We start from the raw sequence: 21,461 nt of genomic DNA on the forward strand, positions 1-21,461 counted from the left end.
CAGGCCATTTCCAGCCTCCAGAGGGCCTCCAGGGGGTTGGAGAAGCTGTTTTTGCCCTCCCCATGAATTGAATTACCACCACTGCTCTATCTCCTACTACTTTTCTACTTTCCTCTCCTTCTTTCTTTACCTTTCCCTGAGTGAACTGTCTGTAATTTTAAAAATCATTTATTAGGACAGACTGGCAGTTTCTTTCTATTATCATTTTGCCAAAGCTTTTGTTATTGTACCATTATTTTAATGTGCGCTGGGATTATCTTGGATGTATAGCTTTTATCAGTGCTGCCTCCCCACTCCCTACTATTCCTGGATTTTAAAAAGTACTTCTAATCTCCCCCATTTCTTTTTCTTATTTACTCAATCTTTCATCCTACTTAAGTTTCTTATCCAACCATACATAAAATTTCATCCACATTTTATAATATTCATCAGTCCAAAGATTTTGCTCCAACTCTTCGCCACAACGCTACAGCCCACTGACCTCACACCGAATGGATCCAAATATTGCCATCCCAGAAACGCACAAGTCACAACAGTTGTCTGGCAACTCTTGGATTTTTTTCCAGAATGCCATCACTCTGCTAAACAAATAATATCTCCGGGACCGCCTTCTGCCGCACAAATCCCAGCGACCAGTTAGATCCCACAGAGTTGGCCTTCTCCGGGTCCCGTTGACTAAACAATGCCGTTTGGTGGGACCCAGGGGAAGAGCCTTCTCTGTGGTGGCCCCAACTCTCTGGAACCAACTCCCCCCAGAGATCAGAATTGCCCCCACCCTCCTCGCCTTTCGTAAGCTGTTAAAACCCACCTCTGTCGTTAGGCATGGGGAAACTGAGATAACTTCCCCAGGCCTATATTGTTTATGTATGGTATGTTGTGTGCATGTTTTTTAAATTATGGGTTTTTAGTTTTAATTATTAGATTTGTATTGTATATTGTTTTTCTATTACTGCTGTTAGCCGCCCCGAGTCTACGGAGAGGGGCGGCATACAAATTTAATAAATAAAATAAATAATAAAAATAAATTCCCTCAACACTGTCAAACTATTTACTAAGTCCGCAGTATTATTACTGCTAGATTTTTTTCTCATCATTCCTATCACACATTTCCTCCCACTTATGACTGTGACTGTAACTTGTTGCTTGTATCCTTAAGATTTTTATTAATATTGATTGTTTCTTCATTGCTTATTTGACCCCTATGACAATCATTAAGTGTTGTCCCTCATAATTCTTGACAAATGTACGAGGGCCACCCAGAAAGTAATGCACCACGTTTTTTCTCTTCAACAATTCTTTATTGAACACAATGAAACTTATACACAAGAAAGAATGACGTTTCTTCTACACTCCCTATTTTCCCATGTATTGTCCATCCCATTCTATGGCCTTCCTCCAGCGAGACACAAGGGCGTGTATGCCCGGTAGGTACCACTCCTTGTTCTGGTCACGAAGCCATTTCTGCACCTCTAATGGCCTCCCCCTCTGTACCCAGTGACTAACCGTACTTCTGTCTAATGCAGATCCTCCACAAACTGTACACAAACATTTGTGAATGTTCCCAACAGTTTCTTTCTCTGCAGTGAGAAATTCAATAACGACACACTGCTGGTAACATACATCACTTACATATGCCATTTCGAAACACTCCTGCAGCTACGCTATCTGTCTGAAGAAACGCAAAATTTACACACACACTCCTGACAATCCAAATAATGTATATCTAAAGTTTCGCATTCGTACCATTACTGTAGGCTGAGAAAAAAAATGTGGTGCATTACTTTCTGGGCGACCCTCGTATCTTTTTCTTTTATGTACACCGAGAGCATCTGCACCGAAGACAAATTCCTTGGGTGCCCAATCATACTTGGCCAATAAAGAAGTCTATTCTATTCAGTATATCCAATGGGCTTTGGAGTAGAGAATGTGGAGCCCTCTCCCCAGACTAGTGATGGTGAACTTTTTTTTCCTTGGGTGCCGAAAGAGCATGCAAACGCACTATTGTGCATGCGTGAGTGACCACACCGATAATTCAATGCCTGGGGAGGACAAAAACAGCTCCCCCCACCCCTCTAGAGGCTAGAAAAGGCCCATTTCGCAACTTCTGGTGGGTCCAATAGGCTCATAGTTTGCCCTCCCCGGGCTCCAAAGGCTTCCCTGGAGCTGATCCCCCCCAGAGGCTCTCCGGAAGCCAAAAACACCCTCCCAGAGCCTCTGTGAAAGCCAAAAACCAGCTGGCCGGCACACACAGACAGTTTGGAACTGAGCTAGATTTGGTTCTGCATGCCACCTGTGGCACCTGTGCCATAGGCTCACCATCGCTGCCCCAGACCAACACTGTACAGTGGTACCTCTACTTAAGAACTTAATTCATTCCGTTTGTAAGTAGAAGCAATTTTCCCCATAGGAATCAATGTAAAAGCAATTAATGCGTGCTAACCCATTAGGAAAGAAATAAAAGCTTGGAATTTGGGTGGGAGGTGGAGGAGGAAGAGGAGGAATACAGTTGCTGCCGAAGGAAGAAGGTGAGGTGAGGGGAACCAAAAAAATCCAAAACTTTAAGGCTTAAAAAAAAAAGAGGGACTCTGAGGCGTCGAGGCTTCCTCCCATACACTGTGCCAGAGAGGGAAACCCAGGGGGAATGGCAAGAAACTGGCCTGGTCTTTGTGCCGCTCTCAAACTTCCTGGGAAATTTTTCCAGGCTCGGGTTCTTAAGTAGAAAATGGTACTTAAATAGAGGCAAAAAAAATCTTGAACACCCGGTTCTTATCTAGAAAAGTTCTTAAGTAGAGGCGTTCTTAAGTAGAGGTACCACTGTATATAACACTGGACACGCAGGCAGATTCCTGCCGAAGCGAAGAGCCAAATTGCACCATCCTGAAACTGAAGTGCCCACTCGCCCCCCACCACCACCACACCTTTCCCACCCCACCCCAGCTTGGGAAGAAAAAACAAACACCTCCGACTCAGACGATCTCCCCAGCCTTTGAAATGTTCCAGTCCAGCCAAGGTATCTATTAAAACTCCCATTTCCATAAACAAAAGTGCAGCCTTTAAACTTTAAAATAGCTTTAAACGAAGAGAGTTCTCAAACACAGCCCGTCCGTGGGCGGAGGCAGGACGTCTTTCGCTCTCTCTCCCGGGGAGGGATTCGCCCGGCCCTGCCATTTGTCACCCCATCAAGGGAAGCAAGCCGATGGACACATGTCTGAATGCAATGGAACCAGTAGAGCAGGGGGTACTCTGGCCTCGGTACACAAAATTCCCACCCAGGTTCAACGCCTGTGTTCGGCTCGGCATTACAGCTAGAGAAACGCTGCAACGTGTGAACCAGCCAACGTTGGCTAATAAAAGGATGTTTCAGTTGCTCCCCTCAAAGGTTGAGCACCAAAGTGATAATAGAAACGTCTCCCCTAAAAACGAATCCGCATCTTCGTCACAAATATACAAAATGAATACAACATAATATACAGAACTAAGGAAAACAAACCCACAATTCCACACATTAGATACAAATACCTAATACAGTGGTACCTCTATTTACGAACTTAATTTGTTCCGTGACCAGGTTCTTAAGTAGAAAAGTTTGTAAGGAGAATTTTTTCCCATAGGAATCAATGTAAAAGCAAATAATGTGTGCGATTGGGGAAACCACAGGGAGGGTGGAGGCCCTGTTTCTTTCCAGGAGATTCCTAGAGAGGCCCCTCGGAGGCTGCTCCCTGCCTTTTCCGGCCCTGTTTCCTCCCAGGAGATTCCTAGGGAGGCCCCTTGGAGGCTGCTCCCCACCTTTTCCAGCCCTATTTCCTCCCAGGAGATTCCTAGAGAGGCCCCAGGGAGGTTTCTCCCTGAGTTTTCTGGCCCTGTTTCCTCCCAGGAGATTCCTAGAGAGGCCACACAGAGGCTTCTCCCTGCCTTTTTTGGTTACAGTTTTGAAGGCTCGGGTTTGTAAGTGGGAAATGGTTTTTGAGAAGAGGCAAAAAAATGTTGAACACTCAGTTCTTATCTTGAAAAGTTCATAAGTAGGGCGTGCATAGGTACAGGTACCACTGTATTAGGTTGCTTGATTGTGATAGTCAACAATATGGTTGACAAATTATGTCTTCTATATAACAAATAAATATATGTACATAGTGAAAAAAATATTGATGATAAGCAAATGACTATGTGTGCGTATAAAGAACACTCCTGAAATTGGATATGTTCTATATGTTGTTTAAGTTTATATGTTCATTTGTCTGTTTATCTTGGGTTCTTTCTTTTTTTCTTTCAATGTTCCGTTTGTTTAAATTTTTTCTTTTCTTTCTATTTTTATATGTAGAAACTTAATAAAGATTTTTAAAAAAGAAAAAGAAATGTTTCCTGGGGAAAACTTTACAAGACCAGCACAGGACAGTGTGTAGCCCTTCCGACCCCCACGGAGGCAAAACAGTCCATCAAGGTCAGGGGTCTCCAACCTTGGCAACTTTAAGACTTGTGGACTTCAACTCCCAGAATTCCTCAGCCAGCAAACCTTTAAAACTTGTGGACTTCAACTCCCAGAATTCCTCAGCCAGCAAAGCCAGCAAACCTTTAAAACGTGTGGACTTCAACTCCTAGGATTCCTCAGCTAGCAAAGTGAGCAAACCTTTAAAAGCTGGCTGAGGAATTCTGGGAGTTGAAGTCCACAACTCTTAAAGTTGCCCAAGGTTGGAGATCTCCTGACCCAGTTACTCTGCCAGCAAAACAGCACTTGAAACATATCTTCCGGGGCCCCTTTTGCAAGTTTAGCACAAATAATAACCCATGGAAAGAACGAAGCTCTGTAGAATAGAAAGCCAAGGAAAATCACTCCATTTTATGCGACCTGGAAAGTCCAAGTGGATGTTCCTGCCCCAGCTACGGAAACAGAAACCAACAACAACAACAGCAGCAGAAGTCAGAAGGTCCAATTCTTCTTTGGTGGCTCTAATCCCATAAACCTGCCTAAATCCTCAAACAAGCCCTTCTTTGGGGCCGTCCCCAAAGATGAAACTTTACCTACACCAGTGATGGCGAAAGACTGTGCACGCATGCTATTGCGCATGCAGAAGTGCCCACACCCAAACTTCAATGCCTGGGAAGGGTGAAAACAGCTTCCCCTGACTCCTGGAGACACTCTGGAGGCTGGAAACGGCCTGTTTCCCAACTTCTGTTGGGCCCAGCAGGCTCGTGTTTTTCCTTCCCCAGGCTTCAAACGTTTCCCTGGAGCCGGGGAAAGGTATAAACACTCTCCGCCATCACCCCAGAGGCTCTCCGGAAGCCAAAAACGCCCTCCCAGAGCCTTTGCGCGAGCCAAAAATCAGCTGGACGGCACACACATGTACATTGGAGCTTGAGCTATGGCAACAGCTTGCGTGCCAGCAGAGATGGCTCCATGTGCTACCTGTGGTACCCGTGCCATAGATTCGTCATCATTGGCCTAGACTAGGGAAAGGCAAAGTTGGCTCTTCTATGACTTGTGGACTTCAACTCCCAGAATTCCTGAGCCAATCATGCTAGCTCAGGAATTCTGGGAGTTGAAGTCCAAGTGTCATAAAAGAGCCTACTTTGCCTACCCCTGGCCTAGACAATGGAAGGCAGGGTCCTTCGGTCCAGGGGACCACAGCACCTCACAAACTGTGTCACCAGGCTGTGCGGAGTAACACAACCGCACTTATCTGTCAGGCCTTGAAACGTTGCTTCTCCTGGCACTACATTTATTTTATTTTATTTTTTATTTGTTTGTTTTTTCAAGTACCTATTGGCGGTATAGAAAGATATAATAATATTTATATACTGTACATGATACTAGTAAGAGAGAAACATTAGGACAGGGGACGAAAGGCACGCTGGTGCACTTATGCACGCCCCTTACTGACCTCTTAGGAATCGGGAGAGGTCAACAGTGAAGAGTCTAAGGGTAAAGTTTTGGGGGTTTGGTGATGATACTACAGAGTCTGGTAGTGAGTTCCATGCATAAACTACTTGGTTACTAAAGTCGTATTTCCTGCAGTCGAGTTTGGAGCGGTTTACTTTAGGCTTGTATCTGTTGTGTGCTCGTGTGTTGTTGTGCTTTAAGCTGAAGTAGTTGTGGACAGGAAGGATGTTGTAGCAGATTATTTTATGGGCTATTGCATTCCCCACACTGAGGTCCCCCTCCTCTTCCAATTGGCAGGTAAATAAATAAAGCAGGAAGGATCCCAAATGGCTTTTCTAGAAAGGGGAAGGTCTGAGATGCCATTAATTAACCTTTGCACAGGTTTGCCTGGTGCACCAATTGAAACTCTACCTGGACCAGGAGGCTATTCACACGGTCACTCATGCCCTTATTACTTCACGGCTCTGCAATGCGCTCTACAGGGATCTACCCTTGAAAAGCATTTGGGGACTTCAAATGTTACAGAACTAAGCCACATGAGCTATTGTGGATATACCTAGGTTAGCCAAAAGAGCATGCATGTTCACTATTACATATGCACGAGTGCCTGCACCCATAATCCAATGCCTGGGCAGGGTAAAAACAGCTTTCCCACTCCCCAGAGGCCTTCTGGAGGCTGGAAATGCCCTCCCCCATCCCTCCAGAGGCTCTCTGGAAGCCAAAAATGTCCTCCCAGAGCCTCTATGTGAGCCAAAAATCAGCTGGCCAGCACACACATGCATGCTGGAGCTGAGCTAGGGGAATGTCTCACGTGCCAGTAGATATGGCTCCGCATGCCACCTGTGGCACCCATGCCTTAGGTTCACCATCACTGACCTAGATACACCCACATCACACCAACTCTTCATGAGCTGCACTGGCTCCCAATCAGTCTCCGAACACAATTCAAGGTGTTGGTCATCACCTACAAAGCCCTACATGGCTTAGAGCCAGATATTCTTTGGAACCGCCCCTACCGTATTTATTTATTTTATTGGATTTGTATGCCACCCCTCTCCGTACCTCCCTGTGATCAATAAAGGCCTACGGGACTGTCCTTTTCCGGGTCCCCGTCAACTAAACAATGCCAACTGGTGGGGTCGTCTGTGTGGTGGCTCCGGCTCTCTGGAACCAGCTGCCCCTGGAGATCTGTACCCTCCCCACCCTCTTGGCCTTGCGCAAAGCTGTAAAGGCCTGCCTTTTCTGGCAGGCCAGGGACCATTGACCGAATGAGATACCATCTAGATCCGGCCCTGCGAGATATTGAGGGATATGTATGGCTTTGACTAGAGTTTTGTAATTACTTTTTAAAATTGTTCCTTTAAATATCGTTTTTAATTGTTGTAAGCTGCCCAGAGTCTTTGAGGAGTTGGGTGGCATATAAATTAGATAGATAGGCAGGTGGGTGGGTGGATGATAGATAGATAGATAGATAGATAGATAGATAGATAGATAGATAGATGATAGATAGATAGATAGATAGATAGATAGATAGATAGATAGATAGATAGGTAGGTAGTGATTTCTGACAGTCTCAAAATGGGTGAACAGTGAGGTCAGGCGGTAGGAAAAGCAAGCTTGGCTGCATAGCTAGAGGTATAACAAGCAGGAAGAGGGAGATTGTGATCCCACTGCATAGAGCGCTGGTGAGACCCCATTTGGAATACTGTGTTCAGTTTTGGAGACCTCACCTACAAAAAGATATGGATAAAATTGAACAGATCCAAAGACGGGCTACAAAAATGGTGGAAGGTCTTAGGCATAAAACTTATCAGCAAAGACTTCATGAACTCAATCTGCATAGTCTAGAGGACCGAAAGGAAAGGGGCGACATGATCGAAACATTTAAACATGTTAAAGGATTAAATATGGTTCAAGAGGGAAGTGTTTTTAATAGGAAAGTGAACACAAGAACAAAGGGACACAATCTGATGCTACCTGGGGGAAAGATCAGAAACAACCTGAGAAAATATTATTTGACTGAAAGACTAGTAGATGCTTGGAACAAACTTCCAGCAGATGGGGTTGGTAAATCCACAGTAACTGAATTTAAACATGCCTGGGATAAATCCACCCTAAGATAAAATACAGGAAATAGTATAAGGGCAGACGAGATGGACCAAGAGGTCTTTTTCTGCCGTCAATCTTCTATGTTTCTATGTTTCTAGATCGATAGATGTGGCAAAGGGACGCAGGGTCTGCTTCTGCCAACACTCAAGCCAAAGAGGGTGCTTTTTCCTGGCACTCTAGGGAGATCATGCCCCATAAGAAACAAGCATTGGAAAGGCAGGCAGCGGGGAGATGCCATTTAAACCTTCTGCATCAGCCCCCCCCAAAAAAAAAATATCCGGAGAAAGCAGGAACTTGTTTTAAGAACAAAGAGAAATGAATCCTTCTGTGCTCATCCCACCCAGCAACGCATCATCGGGGACCGCCATGGCAAGCCTACTCCCATCGCCTTCTGTCTCGCCCGAGGACCCCTTCTGTTCTCCTGGGGTCCGCTCGGCCCCTCCCCCCACCTGCCCCGCCTTCCGAGGAGGCCCCCAGCCCTCTTTTCAAAGGCGGGGAGGAGAGAGCAGCCGGGAAGAATAGGGATCAGCGGACATCCATCCAAGGGGGTCCACGCGATGAGGCCAGCTGCAGAAGGCCACCCCTCTCAATGCCACCAACTTTCCTTTGCCCCATAGCAAAGTCCAGAGGAAGAGAATGCCCACCCCCCCTTTGCTGGAAAGTCCTCAGAGAGGGGCGGCAAACAAGCAAGGAAAACGAGACAAACAAATAAATCTAGAGATTGCTTTGCTGACGGGTTTCCCAGCCTGAGACGTTGTAAAGAAACTCAACCAAGAAGCTGGATTTAAATCAAAGAAAGTGCCTAACTTTTAAGGATAAAGTTTTTCTCGCACTCAACACGAGGGTGCTGGATTCATACCGATCAAGACAGTTGGAGAGGACGATCCACTTTTGTTGCCGTTTGCTCAAGAAAACACTATTTCCTTGTACTTTAGACAAGGAATTGGATATGAGCAGAAAAGGGCAGGGGAGGGAATTGTAACTGGGCATCAGCCCCTCCAAAAGAGGGGGAGCAACCTAGCTCTCCTTTTTTATGAGAATCATGCAAGATAATTTTTGTTCCTTAATACCCATTCGCTGGAGAGAAAATGTGTTAAAAACAAACATTGTTCCCTTTACTGGCCCAAGCCTTGAGCCTAAAGATTTCAGCCAGAACAAAGTGTCCAAAAGTATTCGCAAGAAATGCCTGCTCACTCCATACAACACACTGACAAAGTATTACACCGAGGATTAGTACACAGGCCATGCAACTAAGCCACTGAGATTTGCAAACCATGCTTAATGTTTGATTAACTTGAGGCTTGCTCAAAAATTGCCGTTCACACAAATCTAGTTTAATGGAATCATGATCCCAGCTATACACCTGAGTTACACAGAAGAATAACAAACATACCAATGATTGTTTAACACAAATTAATTAAGGAAGGACTACATCTATTGACCACTTTGGAGATACGGGTTGAAATCCCTACTCAGCCATCTTAGTGCTAGTAGTTATTTTTTATTTACTAAGCATAGTACCAGGAATGAAACAACAGTTGATACAATAAAATACTGAAATCATTTTATACTCCTAATCTCACACCCAAAGCCTCTAAAATAAAAGATTGTGTGATGTAACCACTAAACTTTACACAGGGGTTAGATCGGAGCTCTTCAAACTTGGCAACTTTTAAGACTTGTGGAATTCCAAATTTCAGAATTCTCCGTATGATTCCAAATAAAATTTGGCATGAATGGAGCTAATTATTCAGGAACTTTGGATCTCAGAAGCCTCAGAAGGGCTGAAATTGGGCCCTGTGATGAATGCCCGGGAGATGGGTCCTGCTCCTTGCCCTCCCCCACAGCCCCCACTGCTGCTTGGGCAGATTAAGCTTAGCTGCCTTTCTCACCTCCTCCCAATAAGGATCCTCTCTGCTAAACCTGTAAATAGGCTTGAGAGGAGAATGGAGAGATTTGGAGGACACAGAAGAAGAAAAAACTCTTAAGGGGACAGTTTGTTACCTTTAGAGGGATGGAAACCCGGCAGGTTTTCACGTTCCTCCCTCCCGCTTTCCTCTCTCCTGACCCAAAGTGGTGCCAAAGAATGCCAGCTGGAAACCCCAGACCACCCCATGGCCAATTTGGAGAGGATGATGGGTGGGATGATACCTCCATGTCTGGCCTTTCCAGGTGGGGGCGCAAAATGGGGACATGAAATGCCGAATGAGCAGCTTTATTGGGACGTCGAGAGGCGGCCTAACCAGTCAGCCAAGCTGCCCCCCTCCCCGAAACATCTGGTGCTTCCCCGCCCCTGCAACATTGGCAACAGAAACCGAGAACTCCATTGGCCCAACAGGCAGGCAGCCCTGGATCTGAGCCCAGGTTGAGACCACCACTCTCTGCGGGAGTCCCTTCCCCTCTCTTTTGGGTTACGTGGGGGGAGAGGAGGCACTGGAAGTCCTTCAGCCCAAGGGGAAGGCCTAGAGGTCACACGTGGTGGCTGCGGTGGCCTGCCAAAGGGACAGGATCCCCCTTCCCATGGCATCGGGCCAGAATACCTATGGGACTGCCTCCTACTGCATGAGTCCCAGTGACCGGTCAGTTCCCACAGTTGGCCTTCTCCAGGTCCTGCCAACTAGACAATGTCACTTGGCAGGGCCTAGGGGAAGAGCCTTCTCTGTGAGGGCCCCGGCCATCTGGAATCAGCAACCTCCAGAGATTCGCACTGCCTCCACCCTCCCTGCCTTTCGTAAGAGTCTTAAGACTCATTTATGCCACCGGGCTTGGAGCCACTAGACTCTGCCCCCCCCCCTCGGCTGATGAATGTGTTGACCAAATGGGAATGACTGTCTTTTCATGGGGGTTTTTTTTGGGGGGGGTAGATTTTAAATTTAATTAATTGGATTTAAGATGTCATCTATTGTTCTGTTATATGTTGCAAGCTGTCCCAAGTCCTTGGAGAGGGGCAGCATAAAAGTCCAATCAATCAATCAATAAAAGTGATCCCAGACCGGATGCCACTCCTGTCGCCCAGGCATTTCTACCCATCCTCACACTGGTTGCAGGGCCTCTAAGTCTCCTTCTAGACAGGCCGGCCTCGGGCCCCATAACCATGAAGGTCCCCCATCCTTTGACATCAGCCCAGTCAACTGCGGGGCATCCAATTTGGCATCCCGAAAGCAGCGGAAGACGACAACTCCCAGGATCCCTAGTTTAGGATGGGAAACTGCAAGGCGGCTTCTGCCAACCAGGCCAGGCTCAAAAAAAAAAAAAAGACATGTTCAACTTTTTGCTCAGGCAAACAAGAGAAAAGTTTTGCCTCTCGCACACATCAGCAGGCCCCGGTCCAACCGACCAATAACCGGTACCCAGAGGTGGGTTGTTAAGGTGTGGAACGGTGAGGTGTGCTCACTCCCATGGCTCTGAGTGCTAGCGGAGTCCGGCGCAGTTCTGCTACTGCACCTGGACAGGTAGCAAAGTTGCGTGCAGAGACGCAGAGGTGCCACGAAGGTGCTAGAGGACACACAGGTGCTAGCGGAGTCCAGTGTGATTCTGCTACTGCACCTGGCAGGTAGTGTGTCCACGCACGATTTCGCCACCTGCCCAGGTGCAGTAGCAGAACTGCTTCGGACTGTGCTAGCACTCAGAGCCATGGGGGGCAAGCCCATGTCACCATCCCACCTTAGCAGCCCATCTTCCTCTTCACGGGTCACTACAGCCCAACTGCAGATTCTAGGACCAGATCTGAGTTCAGGGGAGGCCGCTTCGGCCACCCAAAGCGCTTCCCCCACCCTCGGTCCACGCTAAGCCACTCACCGTTTTGGAGTCCAGCTCGTGCCTGGATTGGGCCAGCACCTTGTCCACCCCGGCCTGGTCCATGAATGTGACGAAGCCGAAGCCCCTGCACAGGATGGAGGAGAGATGGACAACAGAGGGCCGCCGGAAGGGAGCGATGGAAGCCGGCCAAGAGAGAGAGGGAGAGAAAGTCGATTAAGAAGGAAGGGGGGGGAGAGAAGCAGCAGGCCGCCTCCTTCCCTCCCGGCCTCCCTCCCTCCCCCGGGGAGAGGGGGGGCGCCTGCCTGGAGCCTCACCTGGATCGCTTGGTCAGCGGGTCCCTCATGACCAGGCACTCCTTCACCTCGCCGAACTGGCTGAAGTACTCCCGCAAGCCTTCTGCAAAAGCACGACACGAGGCCACCCTTGTGGGCTCCCGGGCGGGAAAAGGCGACGGCGGGCTGAGGGGGCCCAGGAGGCGCCGACCCCCTCACAGCCTCCGGCCTGCCCAGCCGAGGCCGAGGGGGGGAGAGAACGAGCCCTCCTGGCCCGCGGGGAGCCTCGCCCGAGGAGCGCTCCCACCCACCCACCGGCTCGGCCGCGCCATCTCCGCCTCAGCCCGGGTTCCCCTCACGCCAAAGCCAGCCAAGGCCCGGGCCGGCCCGCAGGGAGGGAGGGAGGCTCCGAAGGAGGAGCCGGGAAGTTTTCGGGGGGCCGGCAGGTGCCGCCGGGCGAGACCCGAAGCCGGGACACCACCACCCCCTTCCCCGCCCGCGCCGCTCACCTTGCGTCGTTTGCCAGCTCAGTCCCCCGATGAACATCTTGCTAGCGAGGAAAGAAAGAGAGGCGAGTCAGGCGGGCAAGGCCGGGGGGGGGAGGAGGGCGCCGCCGTCGCGCAGGGAGCCCAGCAACTCCGACCGAAGGGGGTGCGGGAGGAAGCGGCTCCGGAGCGCCGGGAGGCAGCCGGGAGCGTCCCGAGATGCGGGTTTAGAGGCGCTGCCGGCGAGGAGCGCGGCGCGGGCATCGGCCATGTTTGGCGGGCCGGCTTGCCGGCCGGGCGCTTCCTCAGCCACGAGCTCCCGGCATCGCGGGAGGCGGGGACGCCGGCGGGCTCCCCGAGCGGAGGGAGGCGGGCGAGGGAGCGCGCGGCGGCGGCGGAGTTGGAAGCCGGGCGGGCGGGCCGTGGTACCAGGGATCGTGAGGCGAGTCCGGCGAGGCGAGGCCGGGCTGGCTGGCTTCGGTCTCCATTCGGGCTACTTCTGCCGGCGAGGACCAGCGCCGCACTCCCGGGGCAGCTGAGCGCTGGAAAAGGGGCCGGACGGCCAGGCCATGCTGCCCCCTCCCCCGACCCCTCGCAGCCGGGCGGGGAGGGGAAGGGAGGGACGGGCCCAGCGGGGACAACCTGCCCGGCTCCTCCCACCCCCGGCAGGCGGGTGGCCGGCGTGAGCATAAAAGCCGGGCCGCCGGCGACCGCGCAGAAGGTGGCTGGGGAGCGGGCGGCGGGCGGAGCGGCCCATGCGCGCGGCGGTCGACACTGGCCGGCTCCCTTTGCCACCCGCCGGCGCCCTCGCTCGCTCGCCCCCCCGCCCCTTCCCGGTCAGCTACGCGGGAGACGCGCCGGTCCTCGGGGGCGCCGGGAGACAAAGGCTCCCGCCGCCACCACCTCTCGTGGGGGGCCGGTCCGGGCGCCAATTCGGGCCGCGGAGGCTTGCGATGCCGGCCGCCTCCCCGCTTTGTTCTCTACCTGCGGGCCGAGGCCTCCATGGTCAAGGGCGCCGGGAGGGGGGGCTCCCTGCTCTTCCCGGGCCCGCCCGGCCCTTCATTACTGTTGCTCGCCTGGAACTGGGAAAGAGGAGGAGCCCGGGCCGCCAAGAGTTAAAGCCCATCCAGCCGGCAACAAGGACCGGCATGTGACTGGGCGAGCGCGGGCTGGAAGGGCTCCGGCGACGACGGGGAGGACAAGGGCAGCAGCCAGCCCCGGCCGCCTCCCCGCTGATGCCCGCCGAAGGCCGCTCCCTCCACGCTCACACGTCCCCATCTCGAGGCCTGTGCATTCGCGCACCGGCCCCCAAAGCCGGCCTCAGGAGGCCCCGGGTGAAGGTTCCCGGGCAGTGGGGGGGAGTGGGCCGGAGACCTCCGACGTGGCCTGGTCCGCCTTGAGGCCCAGAAGGCCGCCTGGGCTGGGAGATGCGGAGTTGGGGCTTCTGCTCATGAGATGTAGGCCTCTCCAGCCACTGAGGTCGGAGGCCCAAAGCCTGGCCTGGCCTACTTTGTCCTCCTTTCCCCTTTTCCCACATGGGTCAATCTGGGAAGGCAGAAGAGAGAGACCGACAGGCCCTTTGGTTTTCCGGCCTCAGATTTTAAACGTGGCCCATTAGCAATAGCATTTAGACTTATATGCCGCTTCATAGTGCTTTGACGGCCCCCTCTAAGCGGTTTACAGAATCAGCCTCTTGCCCCCAACATTCTGGCTCCTCATTTGACCCCCCTCGGAAGGATGGAAGGCTGAGTCAACCTTGAGCCGGTGGTGAGATTTGAACTGCTGAACTACAGCTAGCAGTTAGTCGAAGTAGCCTGCAGGGCTGCACTCTTAATCACTGTGCCTCCCCGCTGCCACCCTTGTGGAATAGCAATATCAATAGCATTTAGACTTATACTGTACCTGTGCGTTTTGTTTTTCTTGCCTAAATGTAGAACCTTACTTTTTTCACCCTTGAATTTCATTGTTAGATGGCGCCCATTGTTCATGTTTATCAAGATCCTTCTGTTATTTTGCACCTATCTTCTGGAGTGATACCATTGCTGTATTCACACATTGCTCTTAAAGCCCAAATCACCAAGACTGACTTCACAGGCTGTATTTTATCTTAAGATTGATATATGTTTATCCCAGGCATGTTTAAATTCAGTGACGTGGTTTTACCAACCATGTCTGGTGGGAGTTTGTTTCAAGCATCTATGACTCTTTCAGTCAAATAATATTTTCTCACGTTGCTTCCGATCGTTCCCCCAACTAACCTCAGATTGGGCCCCCTTGTTCTTGTGTTCACTTTCCTATTAAAAGCACTTCCCTCTTGAACCTTATTAAACCCTTTAACATATTTAAATGTTTCGATCAGGTCCCCGCTTTCCCTTCTGTCCTCCAGACTATACAGATTGAGTTCATGAAGTCTGTCCTGATAGGTTTTATGCTTAAGACCTTCCACCATTCTTGTAGCCCATCTTTGGACCCGTTCAATTTTATCAATTTTATTTTATCAATTTTATCATTGATTTACAGGCCTCAGAATACCATGGTTTTATAATACATGTGATTTTAGTTATGTTTTTAATTGATTTTTTACTTATATTGTATTTATACCTGTTGTTAGCTGCTTAGAGTCCATTTTATTTATTTATTTATTTTGTCCAATACATAATACACATTGAAGAGAATAGATATGTAGTAATATAAATAAAGAAAAGGAGAGAAGAAAAGATATAAAAGTATAGGAGAACATATATGAAAGGAAGAAAGGATAAATGAGATAAGGAGAGACAATTGGACAGGGGATGGAAGGCACACTGGTGCACTTACGCATGCCCCTTGGAGTGAGTGACATATAAATGCAATAAATAAATAATTAAAATAAATAAATGTTGGAATTGCAAGCTAAAATTGTCCACAAGCACAAAACCCACCCACAGCCTTGATCCACATGCCTTGGGCAATACAGGAAAATTCACAGTTCTGATGGCTTGTCCCTTATAAGCTAGGAATGGTAATGGTTTCTGTCACTGGGAACCTCAGACTGGGTCCAGGGGTGTATGTGTGGGTGTGTGGTTTGTATCACTTCCCTCACACTTTGACGTGCTGGGGAGTCCACTTCTTTCAGCGAAAGAGCCTCCTTGACCACGCCTGGCTCAAACTTGGGCCACCCAAAATTCTGCAATTTGGTGTTCTCATTACCAGTTCGGATTATGCAGAAAGACTTCGCTAAAGAGCTTTCGCTGCAAGGAATGACCAGCTTAGCAATAACAAACATTTTCCAGAAAGTTGTGCGAAGAAGGATTGGAATAGCTTATAAGATTTCAAAATCTATGCAAGGTTGCTTCTCGATGGCAGAGTTATATCTGGACACCAACAGGTAGAGGTGGGTTGCTCAAGTGGAAGGGTGAGGTGTGCTCGCCCCTGTGGCTCTGAGTGTTGGTGGAGTCCAGCGCAATTATGCTACTGTACCTGGGCAGGTAGTGAAATCGTGCACGGACATGCAGGTGCACCTGTGGTCCAGGTGCAGTAGCATAATTGCACTGGATTCTGCTAGTACCTGCATGTCCAATAGCACCTCCGTGGTGCCCCTGCGTGTCCGTGCGCGATTTCACTACCTGCCCAGGTACAGTAGCATAATTGCGCTGGACTCTGCTAGCACTCAGAGCCACGGGGACAAGCACAGGCCACCGTTCCACCTTAGCAGCCCACCTCTGCCAACAGGCCTTACAATCATCAGATGGGACAGGAGACTTGGGGCCCAAAAGCTTTGGAGACCTGCCAACAGCACAGTAAGTAGAACTGAGGAATTAAACCAAAGATCCCCAAACTTGGCAACTTTGTGGACTTCAACTCTCAGAATTCTCCAGCCAGCTGGAGCGTTGAAGTCCACAAGTCTTAAAAGTTGCCTCTCAATTAAACTCTGAATTGGGATGTAACATAGGAGAAATTTAGTATCCAAACATTTCAAGTGACCAAAGAGAAAGGATTTGAGTCTCTCATCTCTAGAGCCATGCCTGTGTTTTGTCTAAAATCTTGAGGTACTTAAGTTCAAACATCTGAGGAATGTTGAGAGAGGTTTTGGGAAGGTTAGGAGACTTTCTCTGGACTTACAGACATTCCTCATTGGGATGCGAAATTTCAAGATGTTCTTCGCCCTCTTCTGAAATACAAGAAAAGGCCCTGTGTGCAAAGGATACCCCAGTCTCAAAAACTTTCAAGAAGGGTTTCACAACCCGCAGATTGTTGCTCTTGGAGCAGGGCAACCTTGAGCAAAGGTTGCCTTTGTGTGGGTGTGGGGGTGTCTGCCTTCAACTTCAAAAATCCCCAGTTGGTATAGGGCAGTGTTTCTCAATTATTTTCTGCTACGCTCCCTCCCCCAGGAAGAAGTAAACATTTTGCGCCCCCACCCCAACTGGTTGCAATATTCAGCACGTTTTCGCTGAAAAAACTCGTAAGAGTGATTGGGGTCTAATGTGTTTAAGTGACACCTTAATTTATTTGGCTTCATGCTGTCCGCTGCCAACATTTTTGGACACAATAAACGTACCGGTCTTTCCTCGTCTCCCACCGTAGTCACAGTGAAGCCAAGCGCTACATACACTTCATCCTATTTCCTTGTCTTACCTTTCAGGAGACCGAGATTTGTCTCATGATCTCCGTCTCTCTCCTCCTTTCTTTTCATCCCTGTTAAATATTTTTCCATGGTGTCTCTTAAAAGTTTATCTGCACTTCATATCTTCTACTCTGTGCTGTGTTCAGTGCGGAGAAAACATTACTCCCTGTGGCAAAAAAGTGGGGGCCCCCCTGGCATTCACTATTTGAGAAACACTGGTATAGGGTTAGCTGTTGAAAGCCAAGATGGAGCCAATTGCCCTGAAGCAATAAACACACTCAGCAGGCATGATAGAAACAACTTCAAATAGAGGCAGTATTTCCACATAATGGACAAAGGGAGAGATATTTCACAGATACTCAAGTTGAACAAAGCAGTTGGGTAGGTAGATTGAATCGCAACTAAAAGGATTCTTCTTCCAGCATAGGCTGGCCAAGCCCACCCCTTTTTTGGTATGGATTGGCAGGGGTGACAGAATAAGCATCCCCTCCTCTCCCAGAGTCAACATTGATGGTCCCAAAGTAGTTACTCTAACTCTTATTAAGGAGAGAAGCGACCTGGACTTGAGGAAAAACTTCCTAACAGTGAGGACAATGAACTAGTGGAACAGAAGTTGCCTCCAGAAGTTGCAGATGCTTCATCACCGGAGGCTTTTAAGAAAAGACTGGACGGTCACTTGTCTGAAATTTTATTTATTTATTTATTTATTTATTTATTTATTTATTTTGTCCAATACATAATACACATTGAAGAGAATAGATATGTAATAATATGAATAAAGAAAAGAATGGAAGAAAAGATTTTAAAGTATAGGTGATAATATTTGAAAGGAAGAAAAGATAAATGAGATAAGGAGAGACAATTGGACAGGGAACGGAAGGCACACTGGTGTACTTATGCATGCCCCTTACTGACCTCTAAGGAACCTGGAGAGTCAATCGTGGATAATCTAAGGGAAAAATGTTGGGGGTTAGTGGTTGGCACTACTGAGTCAGGTAATGAGTTCCATGCTTCAACAACTCGGTTGCTGAAGCCATATTTTTTACAGTCAAGTTTGGAGCGGTTAATATTAAGTTTGAATCTGTTGCGTGCTCTTGTGTTGTGATTGGGATAGAATAGAATTCTTTATTGGTCAAGTGTGATTGCACACACAAGGAATTTGTCTTTGGTGCAGATACATTCAGTGTTCATAAAAGAAAAAGATACATTTGTCAAGAATCACGAGATGTAACAATGATTGTCATAGGGCTCAAATGAGCAATGAGGAAACAATGAAAATCTTAAGGATACAAGCAACAAGTTACAGTCATGCAGTCATAAATGTTAGGAAATGGGTGATAGAAAATGATGAGAAAAAACTAGTACTAATAGTAGTGCAGACTTAGTAAATAATTTGACAGTGTTGAGGGAATTATTTGTTTTGCAGAGTGATGGCATTTGAGGGAAAACTGTCCTTGTGTCTAGGTGTCTTGGTGTGCAAGGCTCTGTAGCGATGTTTTGAGGGTAGGAGTTGAAACAATTTATGTCCAGGATGCGAGGGGTCAGTCAATATTTTCCCCGCCCTCTTTTTGATTTGTGTAGTATACAGGTCTTCAATGGAAGGCAGGTTGGAAGCAATTGCAGTTCTGATTCTCCTCTGAAGTCTGTGTCAATCTTGTTGGGTTGCAGAACCAAAACAGACAGTTATAGAGGTGCAGATGACAGGCTATATATATAAATCTAGAATTATAATTCTAGAAGAGACACTGACGATTTAAAGTTTTGCAAGAGTATGTTATGTCTGTCAATATAAGTTGAACTAGGGTAAAAATCACTCAGGGAGAGGCAAAGGTATAAAGAGAAAGTAAGAAGGTGTTGGGAGAAGAGGAGGAGAGGGAAGTAGGAACAGGAAAAGAAGGGAAAAATTTAAAAAATGTTACAAAAAAGAGATCTTCAAAGGAACCCTTCTCTCTGAACTGCTTTAGCAGATCCTACCCAGGTTCATAGTGGGACTCTCAACCTCCGTGGGTCAGTTACCAGAAATTCAGTCTTTTCCCCCCCAAAGCTTTGAAAAAAGACTCGATTTTGTTTTTTAAAACTACATTTTATTTTCATTTGGAAAAAAAAAGAATTGGATCCCAAAGAATTCATAGGGATTGGTGTATATTAATCATATCCAATTTCACAACCATCCAGCATACCGTTTACAGTACTGGAATTTTTCTACAAGTTACATGTTAATTTTAATAAAGACAAAAAAATTGTGTTGCTACTTGATTCCACGTTCATTAGTCCTATGTATTCACCCAACATGACTCACTGGAAGATTTCACAGGTTGCCAAAGCCAAGATTTTTTAAAAGGAAAAAAAACCTCCACACAATGGTTTACTGTACAAACTAGATCAGTGTTTCAATTTTGGCAACTTAAAAGATGTGTAAACTTCAACTCCCACAATTCCCCGGCCAGTGGGAAAATCCACAAATCTTAAAGTTGCCAAGTTTGAAAACACTGACAAGTTTCCCCAAGTTCTGTGCTGCCATTTTTGCAATACAGTGTATCATTGCTTAGGATTGGAGCTTCTTTGCAATTGTGTTTTACTCCGGTTTGTTTTAGTAACTATGTTCTTAATTATTTTTAGATTCCCTTCAACGGACTGTTTTTTTCTCTGCCTATAGAAGGATGTGACTCTTCTTTTGTTCAATGTTTTGTTTGTTTGTATCTGGCCTTAAGGCTGTAATAAATTACGGTAGATTTGATTAGAAAAACACACAACTAAATTGATGAATCAGCATTGTATGCTAGATTATAACTCTAGAAAAGGTCCAGAGATGCTTTACTAGAAGAGCCCTCCACTCCTCCACTTGCAACAGAATACCCTATGCGACTAGACATATAATCCTAGGCTTAGAAAACTTAGAACTAATTTGCCTTAAACACGACCTAAGCATAGCCCATAAAATCATCTGCTACAACATCCTTCCTGTCAACAACTACTTCAGCTTCAACCACAACAACACACGAGCATCCAACAGATATAAACTTAAACCCCTCTAAACTCAACTGCAGGAAATACGACTTTAGTAACCGAGTAGTTGATGCATGGAACTCCCTACCAGTCTCTGTAGTATCATAACCTAACCCCCAAAACTTTACTCTTAGATTATCCACTGTTGACCTCACCTGATTCCTAAGAGGTCAGTAAGGGGCCTGCATAAGCGCACCAGAGTGCCTTCTGTCCCCTGTCCTATAGTTACTCTTATTCGTATCGTGTATATAAATACTATATCTTTGCATACCACCAATACGTACGTGCCAAAACAAATAAATAAACAGAATAAATAAATAAACCAGAAGTCTTCAAACTTGGCAACTTTAAGACTTGTGGACTTCAAGCTATGCTGGCTGGAGAATTATAGTAGTTGAAGTCCACAAGTCTTAAAGTTGCCAAGTTTGAGGACCTCTGCCATAAACCATGATTTACAATTGAGTAGGTTCTTCTCAGCCTTGGCAGTTTAAAGCTGTGGGGACCCATGGTAGTATGGGCCCAGAATATAGGGCACAATATCCACCTGGCAGATTGGGAAGAAGTATGGAACAGAAATGTAAAACTATCTAAATCAGTACCATATAAAGAAAATTATTATAAGATGTGTGACAGATGGCATTTGGTACCAAGTCAATTGGCAAAAGTATATCCAAAATTAAATCCAAATTGTTGGTGATGCAAAAAATATCTAATGGCACCTTCTTTCACATATGGTGGTTGTGTTCTGAGACAAAGAAATTCTGGAAGAAAATCCCTAAATGGCTACACATGTAACCATAGAATTCACTCCGGAATTGTTCTTATTGGGAATTTTTCAGAACAATTACAGTAAGGGGAAGAAATATTTAATATTGCACATAATGACTGCAGGTATTATAAAATGTGGGAACAGTGGCACAAATGGATTGAATTAAGGGAAACAAATAGGAAGATCCCAAGAAACTCCTAAAATTAGTATGAAAAAATGTAAATATGAAAAAAGAAAGATATGATTATATGTATATGCAAACTGGAATGTTTAACTACATAAATTATTGTGTTATAGAAATAATATTTTAATTGAGAGGACTATGATGAAATGTAGATAGATGAATGTTCTTTTTATTTACCAATGCAGAACTACTAAAAGTATAATTTTCTTATTGTTTTTAAAGAGAATATATGAAAATCAATAAAGTTTTTCCAAATACAGCATTTTTTTTAAAAAAAGCTGCAGGGTCTTCAATTCCCAGCATTCCCCAACTACCATCCATACAGCTTAAAGCTGCCACTGAGGAACACTAAATGAGGATGAAAAAGGCCACTTTTGAGAGGAGAGGCAGAGGGAATTG

General features: G+C 47.1%; 1 protein-coding gene across 3 annotated transcripts in view; it reads right to left on the bottom strand.

Annotated features, from left to right (window-relative positions):
- Nucleotides 1-13,511, bottom strand: part of MSI1 (musashi RNA binding protein 1) — a 71,637-nt gene extending 58,126 nt beyond the window's left edge. Inside the window, exons 1-4 of one of the 3 annotated variants that reach the window (XM_070762442.1) lie at nucleotides 12,930-13,164; nucleotides 12,525-12,565; nucleotides 12,058-12,139; nucleotides 11,783-11,867 (exon numbers count right to left, since the gene is read on the bottom strand). In XM_070762442.1, the coding sequence (XP_070618543.1) occupies nucleotides 11,783-11,867; nucleotides 12,058-12,139; nucleotides 12,525-12,565; nucleotides 12,930-12,988 (267 nt within the window). In that variant the 5' untranslated portion in view covers nucleotides 12,989-13,164. Of the gene's footprint in view, nucleotides 1-11,782; nucleotides 11,868-12,057; nucleotides 12,140-12,524; nucleotides 12,566-12,929; nucleotides 13,165-13,484 lie in introns of those variants that run through there. The other 2 variants (XM_070762441.1, XM_070762439.1) reach the window with 2 other exon arrangements.
- Nucleotides 13,512-21,461: the final 7,950 nt, after the last annotated feature.

Source organism: Erythrolamprus reginae, chromosome 10 (assembly GCF_031021105.1).
Source record: "Erythrolamprus reginae isolate rEryReg1 chromosome 10, rEryReg1.hap1, whole genome shotgun sequence".
Classification (NCBI taxonomy): domain Eukaryota; kingdom Metazoa; phylum Chordata; class Lepidosauria; order Squamata; family Dipsadidae; genus Erythrolamprus; species Erythrolamprus reginae.